Source organism: Phalacrocorax carbo, chromosome 7 (genome assembly GCF_963921805.1).
Source record: "Phalacrocorax carbo chromosome 7, bPhaCar2.1, whole genome shotgun sequence".
In the NCBI taxonomy this organism is placed as follows: domain Eukaryota; kingdom Metazoa; phylum Chordata; class Aves; order Suliformes; family Phalacrocoracidae; genus Phalacrocorax; species Phalacrocorax carbo.
This window is the reverse complement of record NC_087519.1, coordinates 37303027-37322554: the sequence shown is the minus strand read 5'-3', so window position 1 is coordinate 37322554 and position 19528 is coordinate 37303027. Positions and strand designations below refer to the sequence as shown.

The following is a 19528-nucleotide window of genomic DNA, read 5'->3' as shown; positions in this document are numbered from 1 at the left end:
AGAAGCAGTGATTGTGAAAGGGAGTTTGGGACCCACCAGCCCTGAAGGTTGATTGAATACTGCAGTTGGGTTTAGCCTGCTGATGGGAGATTTAGTACTGTGTCTCTCATGGAGAGAAAACATCTGCTGGTGGAAGGTCTGTCACAGCAGCATGATTTCTAAAGATAAAGACCTCAGCCTCAATAGAGATATCATTCTGCTGGGTAAAGGCAGAAAATATGCACTAAAAAAGAAGACTTCAGTAGTGGGAACTGTGTGTAATATCTGCAGTGATAGGGAAGTCTATTCATTTGTGCATTTCCCTGTTCTCCTCTTAGTCTGTTTGTTCCACCCCTCTGGTTTACGTTTTGAAAAATGCAAAATGTACAGTGTGGAAAGACAATTTTAAATTTTCCAGTATGAACAGAATGAAGTCTCCACATTTTAATAATAATAATAATAATAATAGTAATAATAATAATAATAATTTAAAAAATTCCTTTTTTTGCCTTTCTTTAGGACTCCTGAGCAGTGTCCGAGTGTGGTTTCTTTGCTGTCAGAGAGCTACAATCCCCATGTGCGTTATGGGGCTGCCATGGCTTTGGGTATCTGCTGTGCGGGAACTGGAAACAAGGTGAGGACGAGAAGCCATCCATTGGCAAGGCTCTTTCTGCTCTTTCCTTCCACAGACACGTTTGTGTGGAAAGATCACACAGAGATCTGATTTCTTGCGCATGTACGCTGCTAGCCAGCTGGACTAGAGCAATACTTCTTTAAATTCTTTAACTGTCCTGGGCATAGAGGTTCTTTTCCTGCTTGTACAGAATAGATAAAGTAGAAGAATGTTTTTATACATTATTTCTACATTCTTGGAATTTTGTCTTCAAAACTTCCCTTAGAGTTTTCTTACTGACACGTTGCCAATGAACTTCAAGTGTATGTTCAGTACTCCAAAATCAGTAGTCCTTTGCCTTTGAAGTTGGCCTTTTACAGACTGCTTTAGGGGGAACAGGAAAACAGCAGGTGTTTTGCTTAACCCTAGCTCCTTTCTTTTCTGTGATACACAGTTCATGGAAGATCCATGTAGTATAGCCAAGTGCAAGGAAATTTAATGAAATTTGCTGTAGTTTCAGTGTATAACTCACAGCCAGTAAATTTTATTCTTCCTTTATAAGTGTCAGTGAAGGATAATTCTCACAGATTATATCAGGGACCTTTTGGAGTACAAGGATTCCCACTTCTGCTGTGGGAAGTGAGTGCTCATTCGGACAAGCAGCAAGTAAACTTGGGGATAAGCTTCTTCTGTTTCACCCACATGTGTGTATCATCTGTACTGGTACTGAACTGCAGTTTCAAAACAGGTGCACGGACTGTCCATGTGGAAATAATATTTTGTGCTTCTGAGTCTTTGCTAAATCTCACACTTATCTGTATCATCCCTTCCTCAGGTAGTATTAAACACTTGGTCTGTGGCTTTTGCAAGTGAGCGCTCCCCAACAAGTCACTTGTATTGTGAAATGCACAGAATGCTGACGTGCCCTGCCTGCTGTCTTCAGTATCTAAAGCATGCAAACTGAAAGTCCTATTTTTATCCAGGTTACTTTATTCTCAAGTGGAAAGTGGAATCAAGGAGCTAATTATTTTTAACCTGCTGCATCTGACAAGTTGATTTAAGTGGAAATGCTTTTAGTTGCATGAAGGAGTCTGTTTTATTTCCAGATACATTGTGTGATAAAGACCTAAAACATCTGATTATATGCAGACATGTCTTCCAGAGAGCTTATATTAGTAGGCTTTGAAGGCCCAAATATATTCAGCTTTGGAGATTGGAAAGTTCAGCTTTTTGTCATAATGGACGTTCTATATGTGGTATTGAATGTGTGCCAAAGAATGAGTGAGTCACCTTCAGGTGGAGAAGCACAGCCTTCAAGATAGCTCAGTTGGCAAAAGCAGTCTAAGCGAAGGCACAATATTGTGCTAGAAGTGGTTCTTAGAAATAGTGTTTTATAAAAAATCAGCTTGTTTTTAAAAGCCTCACCCTGACAGAGGTAACACCGAGAGGGGTCTCTGCTGGGAGACTCATGCACTCAGTTGCATCTGCTCATGTCCTCAGTTTAAGTATGGACAGGAGAGAGCTCTGTACAAGAGATTGCCAAGTGACTGTCTGACTTCTGTAATCAGAAGATCACGTAGTAGTTTAAAAGAGCTCTTTTTGCTTTGTAGGGTGGATGTCTAACTGTTATCCCTCCTGTTCCAAAGAGTATCTAACAGCTTGCTTCACATGCCGTTTCAGAGTACTTTTAGAAAACTCTTGTGTTGCCACAGACCAAATTTATCTGTGCAGCCCATGGCTGTACAACTGCTGTCTAAGGTTTATTCACTTAAATCTGAAGAGTGTGGCTGGTGAAGGCTGGCTGAGCCCACTAATAACTTGCTGCTGTTGAAACAGGTAGTCTTGGTCCCTCCTGCTGCCTTCTCCTCTGTCTCATGTCTAGCTCCATAGGTAGCTGATTCAGACGCAAACTTACAGAAAACTGACCCAGATAACAAAAACGGGAACAGTTCTCTGAATCATTGAGCTGAAAAAGCTCACTGAGAGGTGAGAGAAGAGCTGCAGCTAGCACAGGGAAAGAGGAGGGACTGGATAGCTGAAGGGAAATTGGAGGAGAGGGATCTCATTTTGGTAGCAGTGAGTTTAGGTGAGCTCAGTTGTTCTGTGTAATGTGTGCTGAGGACCTTGCATGGTTAGAAATGAATTTGTAAAAATTCTATGTATATTTAAGTCATGGTTTGCAAAGTGGCAGAACAGTAAATGGAGATTAAAAAATCTGCCTAAAGAGATGATTTAGTCTGAGATGTCTGAAAATTGCGCATGCTGGTCTTGGGTGTATCTAAGCAGCATTTATTACAGTAGAGTCTCTTATAGCTTTTCATAATCAGTGACTGCATTGAAAGGAATGCTTATTCATAGATCATTGTAGATGATGTTCCTGTTGCACTTAGCTGGGAATTCACTGAATTTGGAGAAGCAATAGAGTGTTTTGCAATGTTTTAAAAACCTAATCTGCTCTATGGGTGCTTGAGGCAGCCCCACTTGATGTCCGTTTGAAATGAATCCTTTCATGGGATGCTAAATGTTACAGCTTCTAACAAAGCATAAGGCCAAGAACTGGGGACCTGGATTGTTTTGCCATCTCATTTTCTAATGTCCAACATGATTGATACCTGTGGTGCATTTGTTCCTTACACAGAAAATGAAGGTAACACTGGTGTTTTTTGATGAGTAGAATGGCAAATAAAGTGTACAAATAATTTATGTGTACTATATAAGGCACGTCAGTAGTTCTAATGTAATGAATGCGTCTGTGCTTACAACAAATGTTGTTTATCTCCAGCCCTATTTCTGCTGGTAGATCTTGTTCCATACATCACTGGGTATTTGTGGGGCTTTTGTTCTTTCCAGTTTTTAGATTAAACTCCAGAAAAATACAGATTTCTGCTTTGTTTACCAAGAACAGGCAAAATATATTTAAAAGTAGCTCTGATAGCATCAATCTGATAACCTTCAATTAGAGTACTGAATCCTTGCATACTAAAAATAATACTATTAACTTTGTGACTGCTGATTTCTTGGATTTTTGGTTGTTTTGTTTTTTAGGAAGCCATTAATTTGCTTGAGCCAATGACAAATGATCCTGTGAACTATGTACGTCAAGGAGCTCTGATTGCATCTGCCCTTATAATGATCCAGCAGACTGAGATTACCTGCCCAAAGGTAACATGGCATACCTTACACACCAGTTTGTTAGGTGGGAAAATGGTCTTGGATGCCAAATCTTTAGTGCTTGGCACTGCACGTAAGCACTGGCAAGAGAGTGTACGTGCCTTGTAAAGAGCCAGAGCTGAATGCACAGCAGGAAACTACTGCGTGGGTCAGAGCATGCACTTTCAAATGGGGGAGCAATGCATGCTGGTTGAAACATGCCTGATAGATGAAGCATTTTAACAATAGGCATTTACAAGAATAAATGCTTTTTCTTAAAAGGTCTAAAAGCATCTAATAATAATATGAAAGTGACCATCTTCCACTAACATGCACTGAGGCCCGTATGCTCATGACTTATGTGAACACTGTTATTTAGTAAAGAAGCTGGTTTTGATGATAGTAAACTTAGTATTGGATGTGGTCACCCTGTGGAAGTCCCATTATAACTGTTTCTTTTGTAGCTAGTCTTACTTTTCAGGGTGAAACAGTTTCTGCTGCCAGAATGGCTTTCTAGCAAATATATATATTTTTAATGGAGTTTTTCTTTCTGCTCAGAAGGCAAAAAGGATTGCATATGCTGTGTTTAGCTTTTAAAAATAGATTGCCCTGTGAATATATGACAGATGATGATATGCAAACATTTGTACAGACTAAAAGTCCACATTAATAGAAGCTCTGAGGTTCCTAATTTCATCTGCTCTGGTGAGCGCTGAGGCAGAGCAGTCGCTGGTACTTCGCTACTCATCTGTCGTATATGGGTTGTTTTTATTGATGTAATTTTAGAAATTGAACTGTGATAAAAACAGCCACTTTTTTACTGCATTTGAATGGGGAGAAAATAGGGAAAAAAAAAAAACAAACCACTTTGTCCAGTGGAAAATTTTAATTGGGAAAGTCAGTGAAGGAAATCTACAGATACAGGTGTTTGGGTATTTCCAAGTAATGGAACAGGAAGATTTGCTGGCAGACAGTTTGTTCCTTTGAATTATTAAAAACAAGCAAACAAACAAACCACCCAACCAGTTAGTTTTCACTGAGCAGAATCTGGGAGCGCTGTTTATATTATCAGAACTGTAGTTCAACTGAATAAGCCAGCAGAGAACACTAGAGTGTTGTTGGATCCCCTCATCTTCCGAAAAGATACAAAGTCTCTGTAATGTAAAGCTGAATTATCTTTCTATGGAAAGAAACTGTTATTTGGTTTTGTTTCTTCCTTGGTCAGGTGCTTGGAATGCCAACCCTCGATCTAGGAGATCCAGTTTAATCATTCTGCGCTCCTCTAATGTTGGGCAAATTGTATAGCTCTCCCATGCCTCAGTTTCCCACCTGAAAGAAATAAGGATGATACTTTCTTCTGTGAAAGGACATTATGAGAATAGATTCATTTTTAGTTTGCAAAGCACCCTGATCCTCTTGGGCTGGGAATTGCAGGCTGCACTGAATCAGTCAGACATCCAAGACTGTTGTGGATTATTTGCTGAGTTTGTCTGTTGGAGTTTCAAGTCTTTTTGAGATGGTAGGTGAAAGAGTCTGCGTGTCCTAAAGAAAAGTGCAGATAGGAAAACAGCTAGCAAAAATACAGATTATTTGAGGTGTGTAATAAGTCAAATCTCTTTCCCTGAAGAGGCCTGGTAACTTTGACTCCAGAGGTAAATGTAATACCTAGGCATGTTAAATGGGTGGTTAAGATAGTTGGCTAGCAAATACAGGATGAGATGTATAGTCTGGGGTTCAGTGGCTTGTTTAAAAATGGGGAGAGGAACTGAAAAAGCTTTATGCCAGAGCCTTGTTTCAGCCAAGATTTGTGTGGTGTTACACAGTATAGCTACAGAATAAAATACATTACCCAGTCATAGAAGCACTGCAGACACTAAAAAGCAAACAAACACCCCCCAAAAAAACCATACAGATTATAAATGAATAAACAATGCCTGAAATATTCTGCTAATTTAGGAACTTAACACAGAATATATAAATTTTACTTCTTTTGAACACCCCGAAAGTTAGTTATAACCGTCATAGTTTCTTGCTCAAAAGTAAAAAGAGTATTTTGAGGAATATGCTGCCAAATAAGTTATTTGTTATCCATGGGAAACTTTTTTTGGAGCGCTTTGCCAGTCTGAAGAAAAATTTTTACTCTGATGTGAAAGGGTCGAGTTCAGAAAGCTAGCCATTTTTGGATTACAGTGACATATTTTGATCTGATTAGATTCCTAAGTGGCACACTGGTACACTGTGTGCTGATGTGTCTAACCTAATGTATGTGAGTATTTGCATTGCTGGATAAGCAGCTAGTAAGAGGAGCACGATGGATTTCATATCCTACAAGCTGTACGTGTGGTCTTGATGGGGGTTACAGAGAAGCTAAACTTTACGTATCATCATGTGAGAGATGGTGATTTTAATAAAGATTGTGACTTAAAGTCTGACCAGCTTCCTGTCGTTACTTTTCAGTTTTGTCAGTTCTTGGATTATTTTTTTTTGTAAACTTCTTGTTTGTGAGCTTTGGGTTAGAAGGACTTTAAATTCTCTGGTGATAATTTGGGATGAAGATTGTAGCAAATAATCTTCCTTTAATGATTTAGATTTTTCAGGAATAAAATAAATGCAGAGTTTTGAGACCTGAGCGCTGTTTATTGCTGTCATTTTGGCATTGCAAAGATTTAAGAATTGAAGTATTTTGGTTTAAAAGAAACCATTTTGTTGTGAGAGAATGTAGATGTATGCCTTTGAATCACCTTTGCTGTTGTCTTTCCTTTGTATTCATCTTCTTTTTTTGTTGTGCTCACTCTTTATTTAAACAAATAATGTTAAAAGTTTAAATTTAAATAAAGAGTTGTCATTATATGGAGGTCCCTTGAACCTGCAAGTTGCTGAAGTGCCCAAATCTTGTGTAATGCCAATTTGGCCTCTTTGGAGTTGAAACACAATTCCTCCATGTGCAGCCAGCATGATTTTTCCTGACCTCTGTTGATACATTTAAGAACCATATTAGTACAGAATATAGAACAAGAAGTGTATTTTGTGAAATGGAATCCTAAATTAGAGATGTAGTGAGATAGTTGTAACAGAAATCAATGACAACTTAATTATGTATTCGTGACCTGCAGGGCAATTAAGACAGCAATTCTGGAGACACACAACATGTCTAACATCTTGAATTGATTTTACTTTTTCCTAGTTTTGTGTTAGGATAGTCATCTTGGCAAAATGAAAAGATAATAAGCAAGGTCAAGGCCATTCCTCCATCCTCCTTCGATCATCTTCACCTATTATCTTTAAGATGCTGTGAAGAAAACAGGACCGGTTTGCTCTCTTTTTCCCCCATTTAGATGAAATGCTAGGTCTTGCAAGGATGCAAGAACAATTTTTGCTATATTCTAGTAGCACCTTCACATTCCTTCATATAAGCCTGTTACCGTTAGATGCTTCTGCATACTCCATGCTCTTTCAAGAGAGCAAGCGTATGCAGATTAACTTAAACTTTTGAAGAAGATAGAACATGCAAACAGTTTAAAACCCATTTTATGCAAAACAGATTCCTAAATACTCTTATTCTTAAGAACTTGCATTTGCAAAAAGCATCATACATGTTACCTGCCACTGTTTCCCTTAGTTAACTATCTTATTCTTAACAATCTAATGGGCATCATGTGCATGAGTGTTGACTGGTGGAGAGAGAAGTGGTAAACAACCTGATAAATGACAGCCCCATGGGTTTGTGGTAGGAAATGGTGCTGTATCATTCTCATCTCTTAAAGGCTGTGTTGTTTCCTCAGTGTTTCCAAGGTTGCGCATTTGGCCTCATTTGAAATCAGCAGCATGTTGTTTTGGCCAGCGCTAATTATCAGAATGGGTGGGGGTGGGGGGTGTATTGCTAGTAAAGATGAAATGAGTCACTGCCTACGTTTTAGTGTTCGTCCTGGAAGTTCCCAAAATAAATTTCTTGATAGCATTTCCAAATGCTATAAAATTTTTAAAGTGCTTGAAGATTTCAAGGGAGAAACAGAGCTTGTGGGTTACACAGCATATTAAATAAACCTATCCAGTAGTTTGGGATGTGCTTGCTGCTGTGGTTTGAAGGAAAAATAGTACCAGACTAAAGGGGTTTACTAGACAAGCTGGCAGATTTTGTATCAACAGCTTAAGAAATTACTGTCTGTTGACATCTTGCTCCATTCTGTAGGAGTTCAGTGTCCCAACTGCAAAGGCAGAACTGAGCTTTTGTCTGTACTGCACTTGCTTTCTCTAAAGTGATGGAGCAATGGCTCCATGTGAGGACGATACCTTCCTGAAATGCTACAGCTGGAGCTGCCAAAGCAGGCTTTCCCCAACAGCAAGGAAGGTTTTCAACTGGGACCTGATCCGGTCAAAAATCCCATTCCTGTGAAGCATTTGCTTTATAGGACAGCCTGAATAAGCATGTAGGCCTACCGCACATTCGAGTGTTGAGGCAGTCCTTCCATCTGGGTTTCTCTGGTCCTTAAGGCCAGGAGGGGTAGTCTCCCACCCTTTTGTAGGACACCTTTGCTTCCGCTGATGTTAAAATAAAGCTTTGGAAAGGGCACGCTTGCTCAGTACCTTTTCCAGGGTTGGCAGTGGTCCATCGCTCATGATGCACAGGTATGCAGAATTTATCTGAAAGCAGAATGCCCTTGGTGTGGCACTAGATATTTTGTATTTTTATAAGTAGAGGGTTTAAGGACTATTTCTCATTGTAGCTATTTGGCATTTGTTCATTGAACACCTGCTCTCAGCTGATTCCCTGCTGTAACATGTCTGTGTCACCTGGAGAAGTGGCAATTGATCTGCTCAGGTTTAGCAGCCAGGTTTTGGTCCCTTGCAGTTGTCAGTGTCCCAGTTAGCTCACTGCCTGGCCACAGCGTCCTGGTGCCACAGCTGGTGGGTTCCTGGTGGGCTTGTTGCCCAGCTGTTTTGTTCATCTGCTCTGAACTAATGTGCGTGTGAGTAGGAGCTGCGGAAGGCATATTAGGGGAAGGGTGCTCACAGGAGCAGTGTGCCATGACCAGGTGAGGTGGATGACTTCCCCTGCCTCGCTTTGCCCAAGCGAGGCGTTTGTGCCCTCTGTTCCGAGGTGCTGCTCCGTCAGACTTCAGATGCCAGCATGAACATTAGCAGTTCTGCTGAATGTCTTTTCACTTCACCCAGCGTTTCGTTCCCTGAAGATTTGATTATGGTGTAAATTCCAGATTACAGTTCGCTGAATGAGCTTTGTAACATTGCTCTGTTTTTATAAATATTCCAAACCCAGAAGCTGAGCCCAGAGTCACTGGAATGATGTGCTCTAAACAAAACCAGTGAAATTCTACTGCTCAGCTCAACCAGAACAAGAGTTTTACATGTTGCTTCTCTGTCTCAGTCCCAAATAATATCTGAAGGCTTTGGTTCAACTAGTCTGCATGTGGTTGCCCTTAATACTGCACGAGGGCCCGTTCCAGGTTGTAAATGCAAACTAAGATATTTTTCCAGTATACAAGAGGTCAGGTGTAAGAAACAAACTATTTCTATTAAGTGTGTAAACCTAAGTGTAAGTTTTTATAAATAAAAGAAGAGTCTGAAAACACATATATGGTATGAAGCCAGAGCAGATTTTTGTCAGTATATCCAGAATAAACCCTGTATTGTGTGTGCAATATCTCCCTGCTACACATCTGTCTGTGTGGCTGCCCTCAAAATGTACGTTGCTCCTTTTTCTTAGCTTTAAAAAATGCAAGGAAATTTAAGTTACCTCCTTTCGGGGACAAGCACTAGTAACAAAAAGCTTTTTCATGCAAAGGGGAGTTCATGAATAGAGAATAAATATTAGCACACAAATTGCTGGACTGACTTAGATGGAAAAATGGAAATAGCTGTCAGTTTTTATAAATGCCTCCCGCTTTACCAGAGAAGCGTTGTTTTGTTCAGCTTCACTGCTCCTGTTTAAAAGTGGCTGGTTCCTCTGGTGCCTCACAGTTGTGAGACTGTCCATTTGTGTGAAACAAAGTAACTTTGTTTAGCAGGTCATGATTTACTCGTATAAATGTCAGTGTCTTCCCTGTCGCAGACTGGTTTAAATCTCATCAGCTTAGATGCTATCGGTGCTGAAGGAGTTGAGGTGTCAAGTAGTACGGCTGGGTTAATGGCTGAAAGAGCAATGTCAGGAAAGGTATCAACCAGATAGTGTCTGTTCCTTTAGGACACCTGTGTGTTAAACAGTGTGATGAGTTAACACGCATTGAGGACTATTTTGCAGAAAACATGCAGTCTTAATCTGAAGTGTTCACTATGTAGGGCTGCCAAGCAGCATTGCGGCTCTTGGGTATAATGCTCATGGGTTAAAGAGGCAAACTCTCTTTCCCATCCCACACATTGGACATAAACTCTAAAAGGTAGAGTCTGAACTTCTTAATGCTCTGGTCAAAAATTCACACGTGAAATGTGGTGAAATTTATTGCTAGTGTTACCTCGGCTGCAGGATGACCTCATGGCTCTGATGTGCTTTTACTAGGGAACCTGATCTCATGCTTTGCTGAGAAACCCTACGGTTTAGTTTATCCCCTCAGTCAGCTCTTAGTTCTGTTTTGATCTTTTTTCTTTTTTTTTTCTTTTTTTTAACACCTTGATGAATCCCAGTTTAAGAAAATGTTATTCCCAGGACAGTTCTCATGTCACTGACTCAGTTGTATGAATTGTTGTTTTTTCCCAGGTGCAAAAACTCTTTCTGTAAGCACTTTGAGATTCCCCAGTGCACCCCAAGATGGGCCACATGTGCCAGCAGTGATGCCTGAAGGCTGCTCCTGGTGCTCAGTGCTGCCCACACTTAGCACAGCTCTGGAGCTTGCAGTGTCCTGCATGGGTGGGGTACTGGCTGTTCGCTGCGTGCTGTTGTCTGACAGAAGGACCCTCCTGAGTGTCATAATCAATGTTTAAGTCTCCTTCATTGGTACAGTTAGGCACTGGGAGCATCAGAGGCTGTGCAAGAGTATGTTCCTAATGGTGGTGTTGAAGCTTGGCTTCTTTGCTTATAGCACAAACTAAGTGTGTTTCACAGCTGAAAGGTAGCACCTTTCTTCAGACACTTGCCACTGAGCTAATGTCACTGGTGTCCCCGGAGAGGCACATGCTCTTTGGCTGTGAGAAGTGGCTAGGGGGTTGTCTGGTATTAGGGTTTTATACTTGGGAACTTTAACTGCATTTGCAGTACTAGGTACTGCTGTATGTCTCTGGTGGCTGTGTCTGGCCTTACTGCCTTACGCCAGAAGTTTGTCCTCTCATCTGTGGCTGCAGATGTAGGAAGAGGACTTGGAATACCAGCAACAAAGTGGACCAGTAGTGGGGAAAAGCTTGTTCAAGATGTCTTGGAAGGAGCCTTTTTGAAAAGGCCTCATTTGCTTTTCAGCATGTCAAGTGAAGGCTTAGTATGAAAAAAGAAAAAATTAAAACGAAATGTCACATGGTTATCTGGATTAAAATTAATTTAGGGAAGTGGTATAAAAAAATTCTTCCAGACATGCTGTGGATGGGATGCAGCTTCCCATGTTTTGACTGGGTTGCAGATTGGGATTTCCTGGTCTGCTTTTTCAGCTATAAAAATTACTTGGGCTATACTGTTGCTCCACTGTATATATTAAAAGATATAAGTTATTAATATGTGATAAAGCCTTAGATATTGCTGGATGTGATATGGTTGTCTCTTTAACACTTAGTGAACTAGCGAAAGATGAAACTGTTCAAAGCGATGATAATAAAAGGAAAGGTTTAGTGATTTCCCTTACTAATGTGTGCTTAAGATATTGTGGTCAATGTACCATGGCATAAATTGTTACTTTATTGAATATTTTTATTAATAATTTTTCACCTAAAAGGTAGGAGTACAGTAGCAAAATTTGCTGATTATGCACCATAGGGGCATTATCAATACAGCAGAAATACTGTACAGGAAAAATGGAATAGGTTTGAGGTTTTCAGCAGTAGGAATTGGAGGAAATGTAATAAAGTGCAGCATCATGCACCTAAGAATATAGAGTAGTTCTTGCTATAAACTCATCAGTTAGTCTTTTATTCCAGTGGTACTCCAGAGATTCTCAGGCTATTCCTGTAAGGCTGGCAAAATATGGTTTGGAAACGCATGTCCATCATGACTATTTTAAAATTGCTATATGGGTATCTCCATATAGTGGGGAAAACCTCTGCAATTAATTATTAGTGGGATGACTTGTAACACCAGTGAAGCTGGTTGAAGAGACAAATGTTGTCTTAGGATGCAGAAATCTGGGGTGTTTCCATTAAAGACAGAATATTTGACTCATGCGTTCAGTTTTATAATCTCTCTCTTTTTTTTTTCTTTTTTTTTTTTTTTTTTTTTAAATCCAGGTCAGCCAGTTCAGACAACTCTATTCCAAAGTGATCAATGATAAGCATGATGATGTTATGGCAAAGTTTGGAGCAATCCTGGCACAAGGCGTTTTGGATGCAGGTAATTCCCCAAACATTTAATGCAGTCAAAATTTCTTAAACTTGTTTGGCTACAATAGCTGTAATAGCAAATGTCATTTGGGAGACAAGGTGCTGGGATTATGCCTGTTGTGTAATAGTATCAAGAAATCTCAAATTTCAAGTCATTTCAGCTAATTAAAGAAATAAACCCTGTTTTGTAGTTTCGGCTTGTGTCAGCATACTTCTGTTAGGAGAGACTCAGCGCAGTCACTGGGGCAGAATTTGTGTCCAGAAGCCTGGACAAATATAACTTTTTTTTCTCCAAGTCTGTTTTGTCACCCTGAATTTTGTTTTATAGCATGATGGGTTGCTGCTTTATTTTCCAAGTAAGCACCTAATCCAGAAATTTGGAAACCTTGTGGTATCCAGGCCTCATAATTCACTTTTTCTTTTAAAACTTGACATAACCATTTTGAAAAAAAAAAAAATTACATATATTTTTAAAAACTAGGTTTTGCCTCTTTCCTGATTCTTAAGAGAGGTATTGCACAAAGAGGGAAGCATAGTTAACCTCATCAGTGTTACTTCGGAAGACCCGGTTAGTTTCAAGACAACTACCTTTTTCTAGCGGACAAACTAGCATTTCATGAATGTTAATGATTAAACGTTGATCCAAGGATAGGATTCTCTAAAAACATTAGCATTTAATAAGGGCTGAATTGTAGGGCCTATTAAGGAAGGCTTCTGTAAGCAAAGAGGACAGGCAATGTTTTGTTTTGAATTTTTTCTTCTGCTGGAGTTAAGACTTGTACAGTGCTGTGTGGTGTCAATAGCACCCCCTTTCCAAGTTTCTAGACAGTTTCTCCCATCTGGTCTCATGTGCTGTGGCCTTTTCTTGCCATGCACCTCCTTATTCCTGGCGGTAGGTAGAAACAAGCTGGTTTTCCCTGTACTTCTGAGATCAAGGTTACTCCTGAAGTCACATAAGCAGAGGAGTCTCATGTATTTGTCTCTGTGGTGTGGCTTAATTAAGCACAGCACCATGCACTGTGGTTACACAGTGTTTGTATGAAATTACTACATCTCCAAGCCATGTGGCGGGGGGAGAAAAACTTAGGGCTGCCTACACCTATCTGCAGCTTAAAAAACAAGCTTAAAAAGCTCTATTCCTGGTGGGCGTGTGGCAGTCAGGCTGCTCTGTGTTCTATGACTAGGCCTACTTGGAGAAGAAAGCAGCAGGAACCACCTTCCTTATCTGTCTTGCTTCCCAGTTACCCCTCCTGGAGCTCAGACTGAGCAACATTCTTGGCACAAGACTGTTAGAATAGTTTTGGTCATTCCCTTACTCATACTGGGTTGCTGGGAAACCAGAGCCCAGCTGGCTTAGATTTTTCTCTCAGCAGTACAGGCCTGCTTCAAATTCTGACCTTTGAGATTAAATCATAAAAATGCAGCTAAAAACTTATTTGCTTCCTATGTCACTCATGTATTTTATAATTACTTGGAAACCAGAAGCATCCAATTTTAATAAACTACATGTGAATTTGTGCCAACTTTAACCTCTTTATTTCTTGCTGAGTGGCATGGGGAAAGGCTGTGAACTACCCTTCCTTAACCTATTGCCACTTTCATTAGGGCCTCTTAAAAGAATAAATTATTTTTATCTCTCCCATACAACTGCAAGTGCTTATCTGAAACAATGAGCTATAGAATTTAATTATCACTACCAGGAAGAAAAGGTTCTTTGTGTCATCTGCCACAGTTGAGTTTGGGTTTCTTTGTTGGTGTGTTTTGGTTGGTAGGTTTTTGGTGGGGTTTTTGGTTTTTTTGGGGGGAAGGAGAAAAGTATAATTCTCTTCCAATGACAGGCTTTGATTAAAAGTGCAAGATTTCCAGTGCGCGGCTGGGAAATGATGCACCAAAGGTGGGGTTTTTGCTGTGACAATGACACAGTCATTAGACTGGTGTTCCATGGAAGGAGCAGGGTACCTTGGGAGCGCTGAAGTGGAAATTAAGAATTTGGTCATTGTCTAATTGTTAGCAGCTACATTTTTTGCTTCTTTAATAAAATAAGAAAAATGTAGACACAAATTTAAACTTAAGGATTTTTTTTTGCCCTAAAACCTCTGAACTTTTATAATGCTCCCCTTTATGTACAAACATGCTTTCTTATTCCAGGCCAATGATTCCCTTTCTGTTCTTTGCAAAACCAATATGCTTTATTTTCTGGGGTATGTATTTGTAAATGTGAGCTACCGAAGGGATATACTGATCTAATTAGATGTCAGCATTTTACCTGCTTGAAAACTATTTTGCCCTCTGGACTCTGGTTCTTAATGCCACATTTCTCAATCAGTGAGAAAAAAGGAGGAGCAGCAGTCACTACACAAATATGTACGTAGTATATCTGGAAAATCCTTTTCTCTATATTTAGGAAAGGTTTGGGTGGGGTCAGCAGTGCAATGGGTTGGGGACAGAGTGTAGCACTGGGCAGTGCAGGCTGAAGCCAAAGAAGCTGCTGGCGGCCTGGTGGTGAATGTACTGGATTCTCCACAGTTTGGAGGTATTTGTAATGAGTGAAAAAGTGTCATCCAACTTACAGAGGAAAGAGTTGCCTATCTCCTCATTGCTGTCTCTCCAAACACATCTTCATCTTGCATGATGTGTTATATTTTGGATGTTAAAGACTTCAGTAAAAAAATAAACTTTGCATAAGGTCTGCCCTCCCACGTGTTGAGTTTGGTGCTACTGTGTCCCTCCTTTCTCCTGTCTGTCCCTCTGTTCGTGAGCTCATCATGAAAAGTTAGACCTAACTTTCTGGTAGTTAGGAAAAAAGCCACTACCCTGTGTTAATGTTTTTGTCCATTAGATTAGAGCTACCTTGTGTTTCATTGCCCATGTGAATCAGACTGCTGGCACATGCTGAAATCAACTTTTCCTGGGTTTTGATAGCTCATCCTGTGAAATTTTGACTTTTCTGTGCTGCTGCTACAGTTCAGGTTGTCTTCGTTCACTACATAGATGAAGCGGATTCTAAGTCTTTGCTGACAGAGAAAGAAACAACGTGATACTGTTTGAAAACGGGATGCTGCCTAGGCCAAGCTTGGAAACTAGATTAAGATGCTTTGTGCAACTTGGAAATTAATGATTATTGTGCTGACGTTGTCCTGGCCTCCACTGCCAGAACATTACCAAGTGCCACCATGACTATGTAAAGAGTGAGTTCATCAGAGTGTATAAATCATTGGTGTCTGCTTATGCACTCCTGCTCTAGTAACTGATCTAAACTTGAGCCAGCAAATTCTCATAGCCTTTAGAACAGCTGCTTTAATTCTAGCAAACCTTGCCACAGTGGCAGTATGAATTCTGGGAGATGGACCTTACAGTACTACCCAAGGAGCCCTGAAAATCTTTTCTGTGGTGTTTTGTTTTTTGTTTTTGTTTTTTTTTTTTTTCCCAGGCTTCATGTCGCAGCTTTCATCCATCCAGCCAAAGATCTGGAATGTATTCCCTTCCAGGCTGTCAGGGCTGCTACTTAATCATGAAGATAAAGCACAGTTGTGCAATATCATGTCTCCCCACCTTTCCTGCTCCCTGCAAAAGCCTTGGAGTGAGGGTGGGCTGCGTGTGGGTGTAAAACAGAAAGAAGTTGCATGACAGCATCTTTTCAGTATGAAATCTGTTACTCATCCAGGAAATTCCAGAGATTGGATAATATAATTCTAAAGGTTCAAATAAATTCTGAAAATTGAAGTCCATAAGTTTGATAAAGTCTGGTTAAGCTGCTTGTGCAACAGTCACTGGGCTGCTTGATCCAGAATATCTGCAGATTACCGACCTGGCACTTTTGCAGTGATGCAGTGAAGAAAAATTCAAAACAGAGATGGGGGAGAAGACCAGAAGTTTGAGTGTGCAATGTTTGACGTATTTAAGGATAGCACAAGGCCTTAGGCAGTCCCTCCTTAATGCTGTGGCAACTTCAGGTATAAGGGCGAGAGAATGGTATCGGAGAAAATAATGAGAAGCAGAGCAAACCTAGCAGTAGTAACAGATGAGACTGTATCATTGCCTTTCTTCAAAGAGGCAGCTGGAGGGAGTTCTCTAGTCAAACAGCAGGAGATCTATTGCTACCAGAAAGGGAAAAGCAAGGAGATAGTATGTACACAAAATATCCTACAGGAGGGCATCAAAATCCTCCATCTTCCACTGTGTCTTCTGGGACTAACACTGACATACCTAAGATGAGATTACTGCTTCATTCAGGGCTTTCATTAGTTTTGGCAGGAAAAATCAGTTTTGCTTGTCTTTAAAACTCAGAGAGCTCCATTGCTGCCTGGCTCTATCAAGGTGGCTGTGTGAGGCAGGGGAATGCTACTGCAGTTCGGGGTTTTCAGCTATAAATCACCCTGAGTTTGGAATGAGTGGGCATTTTTATTTAAATTAACCACCCTGTGCCTGGTCTTGTCAGCAGTAATGGACTTGCCTGGTGCCCTCTTCAGCTCAGTTCACTGTGTTCATCATAAGACTGAAGATCAGATTAACACTTTCTCACTCTGTCTGCAAGCCCAATTTGTCAATTTGGTTTCTAGCTGGACATTTCTGCATTACATCAACACAGAGAGTTGTTTTGGTCTCTGCTTTGCAAGCACAAAGCTAAGACCTAGTTGTCTGGCAGAGATGTAATTTTGCTGCAAAGATTGCAGGAGCTTGTCTCTTTGCTGCTTAGATTGATAACCTCTAGAAGCAACTTCTGAAGTTGCTGCTGTTTACATTTTTTCTACTGAGATGGTGTAGGATAAAAACCTAGGCATATTTCTTCTGAATAACTGACAGTTCAGGGAGGCAGCCGCAGAAAGAAAAGTTTCTGTGTGCACTGCTTTATATGCAGTGTTTTCCTTGAGTCCTGTCTTGTGGACCATCTATATGCTGCGTTTTAAACCTGCTTATGGAGAAAGTTTGCTTTTTTCTCCCTTCTCCCTGCCTTCTGAACTGTAGTTTTGTTTAACCCATGTCCTGGCAAAATGAGCGTGGAAGGGCTGTATTCATTGATCGTGTTTGGGTAATATCTAGCCGATAGAGCAGTTTGGTTGTTATGCTGCCCATCTATTTTGCTGTGTAAGCTGAGATCACAGTGAAAGAGGGAGGTGTGTTCCACAGGAGAAAGCTGACAGCATTGTGGCCTGGCTAGCGCTGTGTAGCCCCCTTCGCAGCAGCTGTTTTAGAGATGCATCGCTCAGATGTCTTTGTGAAGTACCCAGGAATGCATTAACTAACTTACTTCATTTATGATTCTGTACAGGGGGCCATAACGTAACGATTTCGCTGCAGTCGAGGACAGGACATACTCACATGCCTTCTGTGGTGGGGGTTCTGGTCTTCACCCAGTTCTGGTTCTGGTTCCCCTTGTCACACTTCTTGTCGCTGGCTTTCACCCCAACCTGTGTCATTGGCCTTAACAAGGATCTTAAGGTACGTAGTGAACAGAGAGGAGAAGAGGTGCTGATACCTGCTTGGAAGACTTGTGTGGTCTGGGAGGGGTGTGATTGGATTTGTTGGCTTTCTTTGCAGGACTCCAGCATGTTTGTGCTAGAAGAGGCACTAACTGGAAGAATTCTGAAAAGCAGGCTTAAATTGCAGAACTGGTGGTGGGAATAGGAACAAGAAAAATGTAGAGGGCAGACTTTACTTTAAAGTAGCTTACAAAGAAAGGAACTCTAGTTAGTATATGTGGGCAGAGACCACCCCATTATCATTCCAGAAGGTCAACGTTATAAAAAAAAGTGTGTTGTCCCCCTGCCCTCCCATATAAATTATGTGATATTCTCCCCTAGGAAAGCTAGCAGTATGAAAAAAGGATTTGTTTGGATTCCTTGGGGAGCAGCAAGTCATGGGTACTGCACTTTTCTTATTCATCTCTCCTTCCAGCCGATCAGCTTTGATATGGCCCCTGCAAGCTGTGTACCGTGCTGGGTCTCCTGTGCTGATGAACTGAGCTAGTAACTTCCACAAAAAAGCTTTTGAATATGGCAGGGCAGGCATGTGCAGCCCCATCCCATCACTGCTGCAGGCTTATTCTGCAATGCAGATAGCATGCATAGAGCTGGGCTGCTCTCAGAGTCCCTCTGTGGGACTGAGCCAGCTTGCTGGATTGCAGCCACTGGACCAAAACTTTATGGCTCTAGGTTGCTCTTCTCCACCTGTCTTGGGCTGAGCATAGAGTCAGTCTATACACAGCTCAAAATTTTCACTCTGTTTGAAGAGAGAGGTTTGCATGAAAATGCCTTCCCTGCCCCCGCCCCGCCAAATACTTCACAAGGGTTGCATCACTGCTTGTCTCTGCACCACCACCCCTGCCCGGCAATGATCGGCTCAACACCTTTTTGTCTGCTTGGCTGTACTGCCATCTTGACTCCCTCTCCCCATCCCTGAGAGTTTCCAGAGAGCCCAAACAGCTGTAGGTGAGGTTATGTTGTGTAAATTGGCATGCATACTAAAGCCGGTTACAGGCTGGATGTATGTTATGCACTGCACCACACCCACCTTGCTTCCTCAGAGCAGCCCCTGTTCTGCTGTTGCTCTGTCATGTGTCCTAAAGGAAGAGAGCTGAGATACTGCAGAAATTAATTCAGTTTAAGAATTTGGATTGGGTGGCAAAAGATGCTTTCTGCCCTTGCTTAAGTACCTGAAAGTAAGAGATTGACATTGGTAACCTACCCGCAAAATGTACTGTCCTTTTGCAAGAGGTGAATGTCAGGCAGTGCTTGCTTTGCCCCCTGTGCATTGGCAGAGCAGATCTTCACTTAGATCTTAAACCAATTTTATGTTAATACGAGCAGGCACAGCAACAACATCAAAACCACAAAAGCTTTGAAACAATGAAAACAAAGTATGGTGTGAATAGTGTGGAGTGTATGGAGAAGGCTAGGAGCACTTGCCAGAGTCGAATTATTGAATAATTAAATAACATTGTTCTAGTTGAACTGTTGCCACTGATAACAGTTTCTCAGCTTCCGGAAGGGGAGAAGGGGAAGCTTGTATTCTTCAGAGGATCTGGGTTTGTCTCTGCTGGAAGGAAAATGAAGCTAAAGTAATTATTCTGCTGTGGATTTTTTCCCCCCTGCTTTTCTTGTCTCTAACAATGTTTATAACTGTTTGTCTTAGATGCCAAAAGTCCAGTATAAGTCCAACTGTAAGCCGTCCACATTTGCCTACCCACCACCTCTTGAAGTACCAAAGGAAAAGGAGAAAGAAAAGGTATTTGGGTTAGCTTTCTATGTTGTAATGACTAACCCCTTTTCCCTCTTAGTATAAACATTGACTTTGGTGGCACTAACGGGGAATCTGAAG

The 19528-nt window shown here is 41.0% G+C and overlaps 1 protein-coding gene across 1 annotated transcript in view; it reads left to right on the top strand.

Annotated features, from left to right (window-relative positions):
• PSMD1 (proteasome 26S subunit, non-ATPase 1) overlaps nt 1–19528 on the top strand; it is a 76247-nt gene that overhangs the window by 48985 nt on the left and 7734 nt on the right. The window contains exons 17-21 of the mRNA XM_064457514.1: nt 499–613; nt 3638–3754; nt 12119–12221; nt 17481–17650; nt 19343–19435. Of these exons, the coding sequence (XP_064313584.1) occupies nt 499–613; nt 3638–3754; nt 12119–12221; nt 17481–17650; nt 19343–19435 (598 nt within the window). The remainder of the gene's footprint in view (nt 1–498; nt 614–3637; nt 3755–12118; nt 12222–17480; nt 17651–19342; nt 19436–19528) is intronic.